The sequence below is a fragment of the Peromyscus leucopus genome, chromosome 4 (genome assembly GCF_004664715.2).
Source record: "Peromyscus leucopus breed LL Stock chromosome 4, UCI_PerLeu_2.1, whole genome shotgun sequence".
Classification (NCBI taxonomy): Eukaryota; Metazoa; Chordata; class Mammalia; order Rodentia; family Cricetidae; genus Peromyscus; species Peromyscus leucopus.
In genome coordinates, this window is record NC_051066.1 from 50,725,652 (window position 1) to 50,746,202 (window position 20,551).

Sequence of the window (20,551 nt, forward strand, 5' to 3'; positions counted from 1 at the left end):
CAACAGGAGAGGCTGGGCGGGCACTCTAGAGCATGGCTTCCGTCAGCCTAGAAAACTCTGAGATAATTTATCGTTATGATTTCAAATGAAATTCAACTGAAAGAATAAGATGACAAGACCAGAGGATCTGGTTTTTGTCAAGGAGTTTAAAGTCTAGGATTAACTTTTAAACACCACAATGAAGAAAAAGTATAAATTTTGTCTTTTAAAAGTTCTCCTTTGTTGCTGTTGTTTGGAGCTTTTTGTTTGTTTTTTTCGAGACAGGGTTTCTCTGTGTAGCCCTGGCTGTCCTGGAACTCACTTTGTAGCCCAGGCTGGCCTTGAACTCAGAGATCCACCTGCCTCTGCCTCCTGAGTGCTGGGATTAAAGGTTCTCTTCTTTAGCTGTATAGGCTGCACACACACCATGAGCATCTCTGGAACCTTAAGGAGTTAACAAATGCCATCAAACAACCAAAGCCAAAACATCACCACCACAACAAAGAGAAGTAGCAAAGGCAACTCCATCAAGTTTCACTATTAAATGAATGTTATAAGCAATACATGGAATGTCCTGTAAGCCACTGAGGACCTCCCTTGCTTTTTAACACTGTCTTCTGTGGTGTGTGCTGGCCTCCATCTCACTACGCAACTGAGCAAGACCTTGACCTCCACACTTCACTGCTTCTATGTCCCAAGTGCTGCGATTACAGATGTGCACCACTATGCCTGGCTACTGGATTTGCTTTCTTTAGTGACCACAGCTTAATATATTCTAGCCCATTTTGAAAAACAATTGTGTGAGCTTTGTGTCCTACTGTTTATTCTTTTCTCCTGAGCAATATTGAAAACACTCAGGGAGCTGGGCACAGTGGTACAGTTGTAAATGCAGCACTCAGGGAGCAGAAGCAGGAGGGTTATAAATTCTGGTCAAGCCTGGACTACATAGAATTTAAGGCTTAACATGGGTTACTCTACCAAAGTAAAAACAGAAAGAAAGAAAAACAAAACCACTCCAGCCGGTGTCTAGGTAGAGGATGTCTGTGAATGCTCTCTGAATCTGGTTACTATGGTGATATTTTATTTGTACTGAAATGTGATTTTATTTGTATGTTAATAAATAAAAGTGCCTGGGGGTCAGAGCTAATAGCTAGCCATAGCAGAAGTCTGGCAGTGGTAGCACACTCCCTTAATCCCGATCACATGGCAGGCAGAGTCTGTGTGTTCAAGGATACAGCCAGGATGGAGACACACGCCTTTAATCTCAATACCAACCATAGAGACCTGGAAGTCTGTATAGACAAGCAGTGATGAGGAGGTCATGTGGTTGGGTTTATAACCAATGAGAAGGCAGAACAGAAAGTCAGTAAAAAGACAGACACACAGGAAGTAGGTCAGGAAGTAGGTCTCTTTCTGAGGGGAAGGACGGCAGCGGGTGGTAAGAAGGTGGTTTTAAGTCTCATCTTTTGGCTACTGCTCTGACCTCTTGGGCTTTTAACTCTGCATTTGGCTCTGTGTTTTTATTTAATAAAACCGTTCAGAATTCCATCTAGAGGTTACCCACCAGGTCTGAAAGGGAGGCTTAGAGAAAGGACTTCCCGTCACTGCTCCTTGAGAACAGCCTGCAAAGCTCTGAAAGAACTGAGAACTATGACACCTGAAGCTTCCTGCATTTCTCTCCCCTGCGTTTCTTCTCTCTGGAGAGCAAAGCCCCTCCAGAGGAGGCTTCGTTTCCAACACTGCATTAGACACACAGAACACTGTGTGCAGATGCTGTTCTCTGCTGTCAACTGGAGAGGTTGTTAGATGCTATCTATAAAACAGTGTAAATCCAATCACTGTTTCACCATCAACCTGAACAACTGTGTTGACAAAAGAAACCAATTTCATAGTAAGAGATACGATTGCCTTTACAGGCCATACAATTGCAAGAATATACATGTATCTTCCCTTTACTGAAAATAAGATAATGGGTCAACAACGAAAATATGAAAGAAGCATTCTGAGCTATGGTCTGTAGCTAACTCAGTTAAAACTACAAAGTGACAAAAACATGAATTTTCAACCCTGAACACAAACTACAGAAGTGCATTGGTTTAGGCCACCAAGACTTAAGTTTCAATCCCCAGAAACTACATGGTGGAAGAACATAAAAAATTCCTATTTGACAATTCCTAGTCTCTGATCTCCACATGGGCACCATGACATGTGTACACACATACATATATACATTAAAAGGGAAATAAAGTGTACTAAGCTTAAAAAAGGAAAAAGCATTCCCATTCCCTTGTTTTACAGGTTACTTGGCTCACTGGACAAGCACTTCTTGAGTACTACACTGTGTGAAGCACTGTGCCCAGTTTGAACACAGTATGGACGAAAGAAGGAAGCTTACCCAGGGATCTGTGAGAGAAAAGGTAGGGCAATGGCAAGATACAGAACTACTGTGAACACAGTACTACCTGAGGGACGGTGGTGACACACCCCTCTAATCCCAGCACCCGGAGGCAGAGGCAGGGGGATCTCTGTGAGTTAGAGTCCAGCACAGTCTACAGACCGAGTTCTAGGACAGCCAGGGCTACACAGAGAAATCCTGTCTTGACAAATCCAAAACAAACAAACAAAAAACCCCAGTGTACTACTAAAGGACATAGGCTCACAAGTAAAATGATAAAAAAATAAAAATACTCAGAAGATAAAGGGACTACTTTTGATGGGGGCAGAAAGTGGAGAGAGAGGGTTGTCTGACCTGAAAGGAATGGGGGGTGCCATAGATGAGAACAGAGAAGTAACAGGTGAGGCTAGGGAGATGGCTCAGTTTAAATGCTACCATCCATGCAGAAGGACCTGAGTTTGGATGCCCATAAGTCACATAGAAGGTGGCACTGTGGTATTCATCCGTAACCCAAGTGGTGGTGTGGGATGAGGAAGAGGCTAATCGCTAGAGCTCACTGGCAAGTCAGTCTAGCTGAATCAACAATCTTCAAATTCAGTGAGATGCTGTCTCAAAATATACTGTGAAAAGTTATTGAGGAATGACATCTAAGGCTGACCTATGGCTTCCTCACGTACACACAAACACACGTACACACACCTACATGAGCACATAGAGAGAGGGAGTGAGGGAAGGAGAGGGGAGAGAAGAGAGAACACAAAAGCAAGCGCACACAGATGTGAAAGCCTTGCAAAGACCTGCTGCAGGAGTTAGCAAATGGCTGGGCATCCAAGGTAGGGGAGGACAGAAGAGCGACACTAAGCTCTGGGGTGGAACACACTATCTGAGTGTTTATAGGAAGTCCAGACAGACTTGGAGTGTCCAGGAAGACAATGCTAGAGAGCTGGGACTCATCTACACTGCTCCTGCTGAAGGCCAAGGACTTCCAAGACAGATGGGAGAGGCAGCTCTTAAAGAACACCATGTACACTGCAGCAGGGAGAACAGCCAGGGGAAGAAAGAGAACAGCAAAAGAGCGCTGAAAGATCAAATAATGCAGAGAGAGCCACAGGAGAACTGAGAAGGGACCACCAGGTACTGGCCACTGACAAAGCACTTCCAGCTGAACAGCAGCAGAATGTAAGGAGAGCTGGTGGAAGATGCTCTCCTTGACCAAACTTTAGCCAGCTTCCTCTAGGCCAGTGGTTCTCAACCTTAAGGGTCCATCGGCCCTCACAGGGTTCACCTGAGACCAGTGGAAAACATAATGTTTACATTATGATTCATAACAGAAAAATTACAGTTATGAAGTAGCAGTGAAAATAGTTTTATGGTTGGTCACCTGTAGCTGGAGTTTTCTCCAGTCCCACTCAGCCCCCCCCCAAGCATCTTTTGATGTGGGACAGAGAAAAACCAATATTTTTATTTAAAGCAGGTTGATTATAAATGCAATCTCTTTCTAAAGAAAAAAAGGGATAGTTTAGATATGATAGGATGAAAGGGTAGATTATTAACCTACTTTTAAAGAACAACTTGTTTAAAATGTTTTACATTAATATAGATTTTAGTTTATTGATACAAGTTTAAACTTAATTTTGTTATACTGTATGTATATTTCTACTCTTGTTTAAGGTATTATGTTTGTACAGCTCATTTGATGTTGTTGTTGTTTTTTGTTTTGTTTTGTTTTTCAAGACAGGGCTTCTCTGTAGCTTTGGAGTCTGTCCTAGAACTCACTCTGTAGACCAGGCTGGCCTCGAACTCAAGGAGATCCACATGCCTCTGCCTCCCAAGTGCTGGGATTAAAGGTGTGTACCACCACCGCCTGGCGCTTTTTTTTTTTTAAAGATTTATTTATTATGTATACAGTATTCCCTGCAGGCCAGAAGAGGGCACCAGATCTCATCACAGGTAGTTGTGAGATACCATGAGGTTGCTGGGAGATGAACTCAGGACCTTTGGAAGAGCAGTCGGTGCTCTTAACCACTGAGCCATCTCTCCAGCCTGCTCTTTTGAAATTGTAATGGATAATTAAGAAATACAGATTAATAATTAGCCTTCTATGATAGTCAAACTTATAGTCATGTTAAGTTTTCTAGGTATACATAGATTTAATTCAATTAGGTAGGTAATCTTCAAACACTTCAAAGACCTATAGAATATGGCATTTAAAATGTTTTAAAAATTTAGACTTTCTGGACAGTGAGACATGTCTGCTCCTGGCAGCACTGATTTACTTCAGAGAGGAGGATGGGCACTGAAGACACTCTATATGGAGTTTATCTTCTTCTTGGCAAAAATAGCCATTTGGCCAAAAAACTGTTCTTGCCTGGATTGCTTGATTGACTGGACATGCAGGACCCATAGGAAGGTGACCACTGAACTTTGCTTGGCAAAATGGCCCTTCAGGTTCCTACTTCACAGAGGAAACTGCCAGACATTCTACAGGACACAGAGAAAAGGGACTGAGAGACTCTAGACATGTGGGCTGAAGACAGATGCCCCAACTTTACAAAAGAACTTTGGATGACTGTCCAGGCTGTCTCTGTCTACTCAAAAGTTGCTTGTGTCCTTTTCCCATTTCTCAGGTAATATTATATCCTTCTGAGGTCTTTGATGTAGTTGAAGACTAGATAGTTATAATTTCCTTAGTTATGATAAAAAATAAGTTAGATATGAAACCTATATAGGATATAGGATATATATAGATAGGATATTTTCTTTAATTCTGCCAAATATAAATAGACTAGATATATATAAATAGACTAGATATTGTAACTGTAATTCTTGCTTGATAATTGTTTTGTTATATGTAATTTTACTATGTTAAAGATAAAATCTTCCTTTTTGAAAAAACAGAAAAGGGGAAGTGCTATGGGATGTCCTGTATGCTGTGAATATATGTTGCTATGATTGATTGATAAATAAAACGCTGACTGGCCAGTAGCCAGGCAGGAAGGATAGTGTAGGCAGGACAAGGAGAGAGGAGAATTCTGGGAGGTGGAAGGTTGAGGCAGAGAGACGCTGCCAACCGCCATGAGGAGAAGCATGATGTAAGATATCAGTAAGCCACAAGCCACGTGGCAAAGTATAGATTTATAGAAATGGGTTAATTTAAGATATAAGAACAGAGAGCAAGAAGTGTGCCATGGCCATACAGTTTATAAGTAATATAAGTCTCTGTGTGTTTACTTGGGGGACAGGAATGGGAGAGATCTGTCCTGACAGCCGGCAGGCTGGGACACAGCATGAGGAACTGTATTAAAGGGTTGAAGCATTAGGAAGGCTGAGAACCACTGCTCTAGGTCCTTGGACAGACCTTCTCCTTAGCCATCATTCTTGTCAGACCAGCATAGCCCAGACTTGGCAAGAAGCAAGCCTACCATCGCTGCTGGTTAATTCCCTCCACCTGTGGTACCTAATCACTCTTGTTATCTACTTAAATTCCCACTTGATATCTAGTCACCTGGCAACTCTCAACAAGAACCCTCAACCGCAGAGAACCATGGAGCTGGCTTGGCCTAGCTGCCTTGAGAGACATGCATCATAGTCTTCAGGTTAGAGTGCATGGCTCCTGGAGCACAATGTGCCTTCCAGTTCCTGAGAGATGGCTGCCCTCCCTCAAGCAAGGAAGTGTTCAGGCCCCTTTGTGTTAGTCTGCATGTTTCCTTGGAAGTCAAGGAAAACGTGGAGACCTGACAGGACAATTGGTCTCAGACATTAACCTTGTGTACCCTGTAGAGTTTACAAAAATCACTGTATCCTGTCAACTACAACTGTATTGATCCTGGCCATCGCCACTGTATTCTGTCTCTGATAAAGGTATAAAAGTCTGGTCGCTCTCAATAAAATTGTCACTGCCTCAGTTGTGCTGCGGCCCTCCAACCGGCCTGATTTCATTCCTTTCAGCCATATCAGGTGACCTTGGCCCAGTAAGTGTGGGTGCTTATATCCTGGTAGGTGAGGTTAGCAAGGACTTCTCCCCCATCCTTGATGTCTCCTCTTCCCGCTGTCACCCTCCTGTTCCCACCACACACCTGTTTCTTGGTTATATGCTGTTATAATGTAGGATATAAAACCTCTTTCTCCACTACTGTAATAGTACTGACACTTAACACGGCCATCTGAGTAACTTTCTTATGTCTTAGTAAGTCTCAGAATTCTTTCTTTAACCTCCCTTTCCACCAGGGGTGACACACACTCACAAACACCCCATCTTAGTTGGGAAGGAAACACTGCCCAGTGCACTGTGCAGGAAAGATGGGAGATGAGGAAAGGATAAGCAGGCATGCAGAAGGCCACAGTGGGGTGAGCAGGCTGCTCTTCTCAGGAGCAGTGCAAAACTGTACCCACAGCCTGAGGAGCCCCTTATCCCTCGGGAACCTCTGCTTAGGTAAAGCCAGATCCTGGAGTGCACCACAGAAAAGAATTGCAGAACTAAACAGCACAAGCAGAGTTGGAGGTTATTAAAATGAGATTCATTTTTTTAACACAGATTTGAGCATGAAGGTTAGCAGAATAAGAGTCACTCAGGGGAAAAACAAAAAACAAAAAAGCACACCCAAGAGCATGAGTGTGGAGATCTCAGAAGAGTCTCCTCTTGGTGGCTCTCAAGTTACATCCCAAAGGGTTATCAGGACTTCTTTCCTTTTGCTTGCTCTCTCTTTTATGATAAATGAGATATAGGGTGACTCCAGTGTTACCTTGGATAGGATTACAAGCTGATAAACCATGGGCCACAGAGGTTGCACAAGAAGATTTCCATGTTCTTTAAGTGTTTATGGGGTTTCTGGTGTAAGTCCAAGAAAACTGCAGGTCAACAGCTGGGAAAGGAGGCCTTTAAGAATGTTAATATTCTCGCTCAAAAATATTTCTACATAAAAGGAATAGTGTCCTTTTTTTTTCAGTTTTGGTTTTTCAAGACAGGGTTTCTCTGTGTAGCCCTGGCTGTCCTGGAACTCACTCTGTAGCCCAGGCTGGCCTCCAACTCAGCTATGTGCCTGCCTCTGCCCCCCCACCCCCGAGTCCTGGGATTAAGATGCCCAGCTAAGAAGTGTCTCTATGCCAGCAGCCTTAGCAAATGCTGTTAACCGTGTTAAATTCTTGATCCTCAGAAAGCAAGAGACTTCAACCAAACCCAGGCTGAGGGGATCCCATCCTCTTCATGTTCTCATAATTCTCACTGTCTACCTGCCTCACTCTTTAACTACATTTAGTTTCTTTGTACCCCCGAAACTCTAATTGGTGAATACTGATTATTTATGATCATTACAAGGGCACCAAAGGCTGAGGGAAGCCTTTATTACATAAAAAACAGAGCATAATCATAATAAGAGGGAAACAATTCAGGGGAGAGAAAGAAACTAATGATTCAAAGTGTAGAAAGATGAATTCCCCCAGAACCTGTTTTCTATCTTCCTGCACCATATCTTCTGAGTCACCTCAAATCTTCCTGAACAAACAAGAGATACTAATAAATAACAGAAATAAAATCCTTTAATCCACAGGAAATAAAAATGTTTAAACATGTATAACAAAAGTCATTTGAAAACTAACAGGCATGTAGCCCAAATATTTACTATGACAAAACATTGGACTGCTTTTACTTTCTGAGCCCTGAAAAATTGAGTCAGCCATTTTGATAAGGAACTCCAATTCAATTTGATTATTTATGTTCCCTACTGCAGAGGTAAAGCACAAACAAACAAGCTAGTTTACATGCGATGCCTTTGTGCTGCTGAAATAAAAATGAACACTAGTTTAACGAAGTAGACATTATTCTCTAATGATGTCAGGTCATTTAGAAACACCCCTGGCTGCCTGTCTGTCATAGCTGCTGCACCTTCTCCGACACTGACACAGAGCACCTGATCCTCTCACTCTGCTTTACCCTTCCCCGCAGCCCCTGACACTTGGCATACTATATACATTTTGTCTCTGCTTTCCCTTCTGTAATTATGGATTCTTTAAAGGCAGAAACTAATACCTGCCTGGCTCATATTGAACACCCAATCAATATTCATCAAATAGATAGTAAACAAATCAAAAAGCAGAAAAACACACCTGCAGCCCCAGAGCCACTCAAAAGCAAAAGTACGTGCTGACTTCCTCCTCTCGGTGCTACCATCTATCCCCTCCTCCGACCTCATGGGCTCTGTGTGTTTCCAGTATGGTTTTCTTTCTTACACCAGCCTCCATAAACCCGTTTTAGTAATACCTCACCCTCTAAATAAAACTGCTTTATTTTCTCTTACAGTGCGATTCCTTTATCAAATACTTGCCCTGTATCCTGTCTTGCCCCTTCACGGTCCTCAGACTGTAAATTAAATTTCAGGCTCTCTGCAGAATTAACATGGTATTCTTCACAGGTAGCATGCAAACATCAGCCTCAGCTCTACTATTATGCCCTAAAGTTGTGTTTTTGTTTTTTGCTTTGTCATACAGACTGCAGGGGAAATACTAAGCCAAGCACAACCCTTGGCTAGACACTGACAGCACTCACCTGCTGTCTATCCCGTCTAAGTCACTGCAATCCGAAGTCACCTCTACCAAAGTCATTTCACAGCCGCATGGAGCCAGGGACAAGATCCCATCACAGGAGCAAACAGAAGGCACATGCAGCACAGGCTGAGGGAAAGTGCTAATGTAAACTGGGACACCAAGGAGGAGGGTAGCTGCTGAGCGAGCCTAGCAGACCCCTTTAGTTTATGGTCAGAAAATCTACTCGAGTAACAATCGTTCTTGACGACATCTTTGTTGTCCTGCTTTACATCAAGAATACAATCTAAACGAGAAAGGTGAAGTCAGGAAAGAGGAAGGAACAACCTGCAGATCATCTGGATGAAGAACAATAAGGCAGCTGTGGACCACACCATGCACTTGCCCTGACTCACTGTCCCTTCTCCACAAATCACAGCCTATCTCTCAACAAGTGCACACTTCTCTCCGTTTAAAACAACTACTCAAAACACACAGGGGCATTTTTGTTCTCTGGGGAAAGGAAAAAGCTATCTACAAATACGAAATTTTCTTAGAGGTTCTTGGATACAAAGCTATTCTCCTAATGCTACTGCAGTGTGTTTTACAGTGGAAGAGACATTCATTCCTGTAATCCCACCACTTGAGAAATAGAGGCCAGCCACCTGGAGTTGACCACACAGTTTGAGGTGGACCTGAGCTACACAAGACTCCGTCTGATGGGGGAGGGGTGTAATTTTCCCTTTCATTTTAGCTTATGTTTTAAACTCAGAGGGTCTTTCACTAATGAGAACTTAGCTGAAATCTACTTCACATCCTGTAACACTCATCCTTTCAAAGTGTCACACAGTGGGTTTTCAGTGTTATTGGGAAGTACTTGTTTTTATAACAAAAAGTCCACGAAGGAATATAAATTATAACGCTGTCTGACATAATTTACTTAACATGATTTTTCCATGTTAAATATGGCCACTTTATCCTATTACTTTCTTCCTATTTTTCATTTGAGAGTAACAATTAGGCCAGTGAGATAGCTCAGCAGGTAAGGTCATTTGCTACCAAGACTGAGGACCAGAGTCTGATCCCCAAAACCACATGGTAGAAGGGGAGACCTGGTTCTCACAAGTTGTTCTCTGCCCTCCACATGTGTGCCACGGTGTGCACAGGAAAAGTGGAAAGCACACATAAATAAAGAGTGTAAGATTTACACCAGCCAGGCGGCGGTGGCCACACCTGTAATCCCAGCACTCAGGAGGCAGAAGCAGGTAGATCTCTGTGAGTTTGAGGCCAGCCTGATGATCTACAGAAGCATCCAGGACAGTCAGGGCTACACAGAGAAACCATGTCTTCAAACAAACAAACAAAAACAAAAATAAAGACAGAAAAAAGAAAAAGATTTACATCAACCAATAAAAATCAAAGATCTGGATGTGGTGACTCGAGACTGTAATCTCAGTACTTAGAATGAAGAAAGGAAGGAATCACAGCTTAAAGGAGCCATTTTCTAAGTAGGAATAAGTTAAGGTTTTACACAGAAAGTTTACTGATTTGGTCTCATTTACATATTTTGGAAATAAAATTCTGAAGAGTGTTAACACTTCGTGTGAGAGTAAGGAAGCATCCTTTAGCCACATCAAGGAAAACCACTTAGAGAAACTGAGAAAAGTTACACCAGCTCAGCCCCAGCAAGGTCCTGTTTGGTTCAGATGTCTCAAAATACTAGCAAAGTGCAATCCCCACATTATAGCAACCTGGTTAAAAAAGAACAACTTATTTTTCTTAAGCCATCTCTTTGGAACTATTACTACAACCTAGAAAGCATGCTCAAAGAGTATTTTTCTACCAAAATTGTCTTACACCTGCTTTAAATCAGTCTAAAATACAGAGGTAGCTGTATTTGTCAAAAGACAAATAATTTGCACCCCACCCCCCTTTGAGACAGGGTTTCACCAAGTAATTCAGGCTAGCCTCAAGTTCCTGGTAATCCTCCTGCCTCCGACTCTCATGTTCTGGGACTAAAAGAGTGCACCTCCACTCCTAGCCTCCTTTTCTGCATGAGTAAAATAGCCACAGTCTATAAAGAGATGCCCAGTCTGAGGTGTGCCTCTGGGGCCACTACGTTTCCATGCAGAGAACTGAAGAAGATAAAGAGTCTGTGGGCAGAATGATGTTAAAACAGAAAATGTTGACAAACATGGATGTGAAAAGTTAAGTCTTTTCTTAACAACAAACATTAACTTTTTGTAACCATATATGTTCCCAACTTCTACCTCCAAGGATTAAGTGATTTACAGACTGGTACCCTCAAGGGGCAGGTGTGTGTCATCATAGTCCTTTACATGTTGCACACAGATGTAAACATCAGTTATAACAACGGGTTCTTTTCACTCTTTTACACAATACCAGGTTAAAGATAAATTTTAAAACAGAAACGTTAAGTATTTGACATCAGTTAAAAAAAAAGAGTGAGGAGAAATACTTATGATTAGGGCAGTGGTTTTGATGACAGATGAAAATCTGCAAGCCTGAGAAAGGCAATGGGCTCAGACCATCAGGCTCCCCTCTCATATCCTTTAGAATAAGGAAAGACAAAAATGTCAGCAGAGGGCTGGAGAGGGCTCAGCAGTTAAGCACACTAATGTTCTTGTAGAGATTCAGTTCCCAGCACCCACATGGCAGCGCACAACCATCTGTAACTTCAGTTCAAAGGGATCAGATGTCCTCTTCTGACGTCCTCAGGCACCAGGCATGCACACACATATATGCAGACAGAACACACACACTCTCTCTCTCTCTCTCTCTCTCTCTCTCTCTCTCTCTCTCTCACACACACACACACACACACACACACACACACACACACACACACACACACACACACACACACACACACACACACACACACAAAATGTACATGTGAAAAATGTCAGCAGAGAGTGAAGTGGGAGTTTCCTTTGCAATTAGCTTTTGGTCACACAGATGCTGAAAGCACTCAGTGGACTTGTCTTTTTGAAAATAAATTTTGACTTCAGGACAACCAAAATTTGCTAAACACATCACACACACACACACAACACACACACACACACACACACACACCATTCCCATTTAACTGCTCTGAAGGACTTCTTCTATAGAGATGCCTATAAGCAAGTGAGTCAGGACAGTGACAAATCCTACATAAACTAAGACGATCCCGAAAGGTTTCGGTGGCCAAAGGGCTAAGAAAAGATGGTGTCTTAGTTCTTAGTTACTACGACAAAGCACCCTGACCAAGGCAACTTATAAGAGAAAGTGTTCATTTTGGGGGCCCAGTGACACACCTCCTCCAACAAGGACACACCTCCTAAATCTTCCCAAAACAGTTCCACCAATGAGCCAAACATTCAAATATCTGAGCCTATGTGAGCTATTCTCACGAAAACCACCACATTCCATAGCCTGGCCCCCAAAGGCCTGTACAAATATCATAATGCAAAATATAGTCAATACAACTTCAAAAGTCCTCATAGTCATTTACAGCCTCAACACTTCTTAAAAGTCCAGTCTCTTTGGAGACTCAAGCCAATCTCTTAACTGTAGCCCCCTGTAAAATCAAAAATCAAATTACATAGTTCCAACATACAGTGGCACAGAATATAGATGACCATCCCAAAAGGGAGGAATCAGGGCACAGGGAGAAAATACTGAGCCAAAGTAAGACCACAAACTAGCCAGGGAAACCCCGAATCCTGTAATTGATGTCTGACGGCTTGAGTCTTAGATGGCCCTGCCCCTCCAGCTTTGCTGACTAAACCACACTTCCTTCTCCTGGGCTGGCTTCACACCGTTTGAAGCTCTCCTCAGCAGACATCCCAGAGCTCTAGCATCTTCAACATCTTGGGATCTTTAACACAATCCAAGCTTCTTTCATAGCTTCAAGAAATGACCTCTCTGGGCCTCCAAGCAGGGACTTCCCTGCCACACACCTGGCCTCAGCAGCTCTCCTGACTCACGGTTGCAGAAGCTTCTCTGTTGGCAATTTCTAGAAGCAAGCTTTTCCTTTTTACACGTTAGAAACTTAGCTACGAGGGGTCTTGCCCTGAAGTCAGCCCTCCCTTTATTCCACTGCAGATTAGGCTTTTTTTTACTCTTCTCATCTCCTCTAGCACAGCTTTGGACTCTGTAAATTTCATGGTGCCATTTTCTCCTCAAACTACATTTTGCATTTCTTTTTGCCCAACTTGCTCTTTTCCATTGTAAACCTGCATAATAGTGATTACTAATAACCATGTGACAGAGTCCATAGTAGGCTGTCTTGAAATCTCCTCCACCAAGGAAATTAATCCAATACTTTTCAGTTTAGCCTCAGGCAATCTCTTAGGACAGGGCAGACTATCACAAGAATATTCTGGAGCTCAGTGCTAAGACCGTTCTCCTCTGAACCATCCTGAGCTGGGCTTGCATAGCCCTCACTGCTGTTAGCACCACTGTCTTCCCAGTTCATTAAGACCCATTTACAGTGTTCAGTCACTTTCCCCCAAGGTCCTAAGCCTTCCACATTCCTCCAAAATGAGCACGGTCAGGCATGTCACAGCAATAGCCCAATCCCTGCTACCAAATTCTGTCTTAGTGACTTTTCTATTGCTATGATAAGACCCCCATCATGGCCAAGGCAATTTATAAAAGAAAGCCATTTGCCAGGCAGTAGTGACACCTTTAACCCTAACACTAGGGAGGCAGAGGCAGGCAGATCTCTGAGTTTGAGGCCAACCTGGTCTACATAGTGAGTTCCAAGACAACCAGGGCTACACAGAGAAACCCTGTCTCAAAAAACAAAAACAAACAAAAAGAAAGAAAGAAAGGAAGGAAGGAAGGAAGGAAGGAAGGAAGGAAGGAAGAAAGAAAGAAAGAAAGAAAGAAAGAAAGAGAGAGAGAGAGAGAGAAAGAAAGAGAGAAAGAAAGAAAGAAGACAATTAATTTAGAAGTTTCAGAGGGTTAGGGTCCATGTCTTAGGGTTTTTATCGCTATGAAGAGACACCATGACCATAGTAACTCTTACAAAGAAAACATGTAATTGGGGTGGCAGATTACAGTTTCAGAGGTCCAGTCCATTATCATCACAACGGACAGCATGGTGGTGTGCAGGCAGATGTGGTGATAGAGTTAAAAGAACTACATCTTTCAGGCAACAGAAGCCAACTGACAAACTGGGTGGTATCCTGGGCATAGGAAACCTCAAAGCCCTCCCCCACAGTGACACACTTCCTCCAGCAAGGCCACACCCACTCCAACAAAGTCCTATTTCCTAACAGTGCCACTCCCTATGAGATTATGGGGACCAATCACATTCAAACTACCACAGTTCCTGATGACAGAGCAAAGGCATGGTGGCAGGAACAGCTGAGAGCTTACCTCTTGACTCATAACCACAAGACAGAGAGAGCACACTGGGAATGCCTCAAGTCTTCTGAAATCTCAAATCCCACCCCCAGTCATACCTCTAACAAGGCCACACTGTCTAATCCTTCTCAAACAGTTCCACCAACTAGGGATCAGGTATGCAAATATATGAGCCACTGGGGCATTCTCCTTCAAACCACCACAAATGGTAAGAAAGTGCTCTAAGAGACCTATGATTATAATGACGGCAACCACACGGCAGTGGGGTGAGGTGGCACTGGTACCAGCTACCAGGACAGAGACAAGCACTGTCCAAGGTTCAGGCAGGCAGGGACTGTCCTGAACTCCCTGCCTCATCACTGGCCTGGTACAGACCACAGCCCCTTAAGCAATAAATGATGAAAGTCCTGCCAAAGGATGACCTGGTAGGGTGGAAATTCACCCACTTCTGCCAACTAGAGCTCTACAGGTGTGGCCTGTCCCAACATCCTGTCAGGCACAGCAGCAAAAGGCCTAAATTAGATGATCTCAGACTTCCCTACTACCCTAGTAATTACTAGGGAACAAGCACTCCCCTATCTGTTGATTCCAGCAAAATGGCCAAGGTGTATGACTGACTATAGAACCATTGGTGCGGAACTGCAAGGATGCACTAGAGCCCTGGAAGAGACAAGCAGTACCACAGAAGGTGTCACACATCCTGAACACTGCAACAGAGGTCTGCAGACCAAAGTCAGTGAGATAAGTCTATCTGAAATATGTTTGGCTATTTTTGAGGGCAAAGATTTTAAAACTGTATCAAGCTGGAGATGTGACTCTGTTAGAAGAACATTTGCCTACCATGCATGAATGAGGTCTTGGGTTCAATACCAAATACAAAACAAAACAAAAACTAACTTTGGTGGTGGTGCATGCCTTTAGTCCTAGCACTTGGGAGGCAGAGGCAGGCGGATCTCTATGAGATCCAGGACAGCCAGGGCTACACAGAGGGACCCTGTCTCAAACAACAACAACAAAAACCTAACTTTGCACCAGTAAGACAGCTGTTCAGCAGATAAATGCACTTGCTGCCAAGCATTTTTTTTTTAAAGATTTATTTGTTTATTATGTATACAGTGTTCTGTTTGTATGTATGTATGCACACCAGAAGAGGGCGCCAGATCTCATTACAGATGGTTGGTAGCCACCATGTGGTTGCTGGGAATTGAACTCAGGACCTCTGGAAGAGCAGTCAGTCCTCTTAACCTCTGAGCCATCTCTCCAGCCCGCTGCCAAGCATTTTGACAATTCAATCCCCAGGACTCACGGGTTGAAAGAAGAGAACTGACTACCAAAAGATGTTCTCTGACCTCTACACAGGCACCCTAGCATGCCCCTTTCCCCTTCCTCCCCCATAAGTAAATGTAATTTTAAAACAAAAATAAACTGTAGCAGAGTTGATAGTGAGACATGGATTTATTTGAAAGGCAGAGAAAAACAGTTTCAAATCTCTGAATTTTCAAAGATGAACATTTTCAATGCATATTCGAGTATTAAAAAGTGAAAATAAAACCCTTAGGGCTGGAAACAATAGGTCAAATGGCTGCCCACAAAGTACAGGGACCTGAGTTCAATCCCCGGGACCCAAATAAAAAGGTCAAGACTGGAGGCCAGTTCCTATATTCTCAGCACTAGAGACACAGGTAGGAGGATCACTATGCTTTCCGGCCAGCCAGTCTAGCCTACACAGCAAACCCCAGGTGGCCGGGAGACTGTCTCCAAAACTAAGAGGGAGCTGGGGAAAGTGGCCACGTGCTCATTGGGTAAGCCCAAGTATCTGAGTTTGGATCCCCAGCACCCAGGTAAAAGTGGGTGTAGCAGACACATCTGTAATCCCCCCTCCCTCACACTAGGGGGACAGGAGGATCTTGGGAGTTTGCCAGCCAACCACTCTAACTGAAACAATGGTTCATGAGAGACTCTGCTGTTTCAGGCATTTGATCGCACTGTGAACCCCAAGATTGTGTTAATTAAATAAAATCAACCTTGGGTCAAAAGGCAGAGCCAGCAACTAGTTGACAGGAAGTAGCCATGGAGAGTTAGAGGGAGTCCACAAAATGGATAGAGAAACACACAGGAAGTAGTGAGGAGGGACTTTGAGTTTGGAGGTCCTTTTTGGTTTGGGATGGCGGAAGGGAAGTTCTTTATGAGACGCCAGCTAAGGAGGAAGGTCAGATGGTTGCTCCTTTGCCTCTCTGAGCTAGCAGGCTTTCACCTCAGCATCTGCCTCCTGAGTCTTCATTGGTAAAATCCCAAAATTGAGATTTAGGTTCAAAACAACACTCTGCCTCAAAATATAACCTGGAAGCAATAAAGGAAGATACCCTCTGACTGCCCCATGCATGAACATGAGATTGCACACACACACACACACACACACACACACACACACACACACACACACACACAGAGTCAGGCTGAGAGACAACTTAGCAGGTAAAGATCCTGCCTTACACGATGCTTATCCTGAGTTCAGATCCTGAAAACCCATGGTGACAGATGGAAACCCGTGGATCCCTAGAGCTACTGGCAAGGTTGGCAAAGCTCTAGCCAGTGAGAGACCCTGCTTGAACATACGGTAAAAGGAACCTGATGGACTACACTGAAGTTTAAATGCACAGTGGGACAAACACATAATCACAGAGGATGGTGCCCAAGGAATGAAACCTGAGGTTGACCTTTGACCTCCACATGAACACATACACATGCACACACACACAGATACTGCACACTTGCAAACAGGTGCACATATACACACTGAAACACTAAATAAGAGCTTTTAAAATTATCTAAATTAACTTCTAGTAATTACCAATAAAAATATTACATCTAAGAAAAGTGTGAATGAAAATTTAAAACACAACTTGAGGAACTGGACCATATTCTATTGTTGGGGTAAACCAACGAAACCAAGACACTCAAGGCAGACTGTCAGCAGGGGTTACTCTGGGAAGGCCAAGTGCAAACTGTTGCACTCTCCCCGATGACTGACAGCACGTTCATTCATCTAACCTCCATTCTTATCCGCACGTCCTTATCACCATCTCACAGAACTTTCCTACCGATCCTGTCAGTGTGTAGTCGAGAGTAAATGCACCTGCAGTCTTAGCCTTCTGGAGCAGGCGGATCGCTGAGTTCAAGGCCCTGTCTCAAAAACAAAACAAAAGCAGAATAGAGAAAAGAAAAATAGGCTAGGGTGTAGCATGATGGAGGCCGTGAGCATGTCCTCTTCCAACTCTGAAAAGACAAGAAGGGCTTCTAAACCCAAGTAAACAGCAGTAAAATCTAAAATAAAATCCTCTTCTTCTAACTTTCAGGTACTTCTCTTCTCATACGCAAAAAGGTTTTGTGAACTGGGCTAAGTTGATCCAATGTCCTGGAATTTTCCTGTAATCCAATAGCTCTCAAACTTGTGCTCGTGCCTAAGAGAATCATGAGAGTCCCTTTAAAAATCCCTTTCCCCCCAGACTTTGACAAAAGCATCTACATTTAACAGACCTACAGAAGACACAGGAGACGGGAGTGTGGTCTGCAACTGACACACTTAAAAACAGCTGCTGTTCCATCACTACCAAAGGAAGACAGAAAAAGTGGGTGTGGTGGCTTATTCCTACAATCCTGGCACCTAGGCTACAGAGTCAGTCAGTCTCAGTCTCTCCCTCCCTCCCTCTCTCCATCTTGCTCTCCCACCTCCCCCCTCTTCCCTCTCTCACTCTTCCTCCCCCTCTCTCCCACCCCTACTTCTTTCTGTTCAGAAGTATGCTTTACAATACACCAACATTCACATTGTAGCAAAGTGAATTTTTGTAAACCGAATTCTATTTTCCACAAGCACCTATTAGAATATAGAAACCAAGTCATCTGTGCTGAGGGGCAGGAGGAATTTTTCATACAGGTAGAACCACACACCCTTCTTTTCCATATTTCCACCTAGATAAAGTCTTCCAAGTTAGGAATCCTTTAAAAAAGAGTATTGTTTTCCCAGTTTAACTGCTTTATTTATCAGAACTGTCAATAGTCTAAAAAAATACTAGATGAGTACAACTTACTTTGGAAATCCCTAAAAACCGCAAACTACCTCACTAGGAACTAGGACAGATTAATCAGATACAGTTTTAAAAAGATCTTCCTCTGGAAATCCTGCTCTATGTCTCAGCTGCAACAGTTGCTAAGTAGCTGCCACCATTGCTTCTAAAAAAATTATCAACTAAGAGTAAGCCTTACATCATCTGTAACCTTTGTACAAAAAACGTCCCCATTTCTGCTAAATAATGCCGATTAAATACAAGGTAGGGCAAAGCAACAGTGAGATTATATTTGTCAGTGAAGAAGAGACAGAAGTAACTGATTCCAGCAGCTGGATTCACTTGGAGGTATTTACAACAAAAAAGCATTTATGGTATGTGGCAACATAACGTGCCTGATCAGATGACATAATTAAAACTTAACTGGAAACTGCATGTGCTGAATAACTTAGGAGAAATGTTCTCGTGGCCATCGGTAATACATCATTGTACCTTACTATTTGGAAAAACTGAATTATTTGCAAATCTAAGTTTTGACAAAATGAATTTTATTGAAATGATGTACCAAAGCCTGTTTTTGTAAAAGGAAACAATGTATCTTTTCAGTGCTTTTTCCCAAGCCACTGAAACAATAGTGTTACAGTAACTACATCCACCAAATAACATTTCCCCTCCCATACTCAAAATTACGATTCTGATCAGTTACCCTCCAGTAACCAACTTTCTGCTGTCCTCTTTCGTCAGAACACACACTTTCAATCGTAACCAATACCAAATTAAGTTCACATATTATTCCAATGCAATGTCCCAAGTCCCTCCCGCCCCTCAAAATGCCCAACAATCCAGCAGGAATCAACACATGGACGGGGCAATTCTAGAGAGGCTGGGGATGCTCTCACGTCTTGTCCAAAATAAATAAACTTTCCAGGATCTTTATTTACCGACTCGGGGAAAAATTGGTTTGCAAATAACTAGCCAACTTCCCTCTCAAGTTGGCATGTCTGCGAGGCACCATGCCTTGACCACGACCCCAGGACTGGCCCGGGAGCTCACGCCCATCGGCCCTGCCTGAGAGGAGACAATGGGAGCGGCGCGCGGGGCCTGCGCTCCGGGAGCCCCGACTCGGCGGCCGGCCCGCCCCGCGCCCCCCGGCCCCCGCACGCGGCTCCGGGGCGCCGCCCACCCGCGGCGGGGAGCCGGGGACCGCACTCACCGAACAGGGTCAGGGCCATGGTGGGGCCGCGCCTCCCGGCGCTCCTCGCTCCCGCGGCGGCCGGCAGACGGCACCTCGGCGGGGCGGCGGCCCGGGGGGCGTGGCGCGGAGGCCGCGGGGGGCCGCGGCGAGGAAAAGTTACGCGCGCGCTAGCAGCGAGGGGCGCGCCCGGCCCGCGGCCGCCCGGCAGCCCGCCGCGCGCCCGCACCTGTCGCCGCCATGGGCCCGCGGGGGCGCGCGCGCGCGCGGGCGGGCGGGCGGGCGGACCCGAGGCGCGGCGGGCCGGGCGGAGCGACGGCGAGGGCCGCTCACTGCGCACCCCGCGACCTCGCGGACGCCATCTTGCCAGAGCGCGCCGCTCTCCCGCGGGCCCCTCGGGCGGCCGGGCGGGCGTTACCATGGCAACGGGGCGGCGCGCACGAGCGGGAGCGGGAGCGCGCGGCCCACGGGGGCGCGCCCCAGCCGCGCCGCGCCGCGCCGAGTGAGGCTACGCCCCCCACCACCAGGGAGGCGGCGGCCGCCCGGAGGTGGTGGTGGTGGTGGCGGTTCCTGAAATCCCAGGCTTTTTCTTGAATGGGATGAGAGCCGGGAGGAAGATGCTGGGGCTCGCCGGCAAGCGGGGTCGCCTGAGGACCGGGTTCGTCTGAGGATAGGGGCTCCTGCCGGCGCCGTCAGGGTTAACCGGCGAGCGGTCCCTGCCTGTGGATGGTGCCAGCCTTCCCTTGGGATCGAGGAGCCCCTCATGCTTCCGATCAGTATACCCGGAAACGGGTAATTGAAAAGCATCAGGAGTTACCTAAAATAATTGTTAAAAGGCAGGTGCTTAAACCCACTTTCTCCTTTTTACATTATACCTTGTGGATGTTGTCTGGGAAAAATCAGCGTTCCTTCCTGCCTGGCACGTCTCTGCCACAAAAGATTATTCCCCTGAGCTTTTGGTATTTTATCTGATAATCACAGGCAACGTCTCACGCTCCGATGTTTTCTCCTTGCCTTGTCTTC

At 44.8% G+C, this 20,551-nt stretch overlaps 1 protein-coding gene across 2 annotated transcripts in view; it reads right to left on the reverse strand.

Moving 5' to 3' along the window:
* The window catches only part of Chn1 (chimerin 1), a 157,930-nt gene extending 138,182 nt beyond the window's left edge, over positions 1-19,748 (reverse strand). The window contains exon 1 of one of the 2 annotated variants that reach the window (XM_028880630.2): positions 19,550-19,748. In XM_028880630.2, the coding sequence (XP_028736463.1) occupies positions 19,550-19,568 (19 nt within the window). In that variant the 5' untranslated portion in view covers positions 19,569-19,748. The remainder of the gene's footprint in view (positions 1-19,549) is intronic. The other variant, XM_037204884.1, reaches the window with a different exon arrangement.
* Between the last annotated feature and the right edge of the window lie 803 nt (positions 19,749-20,551).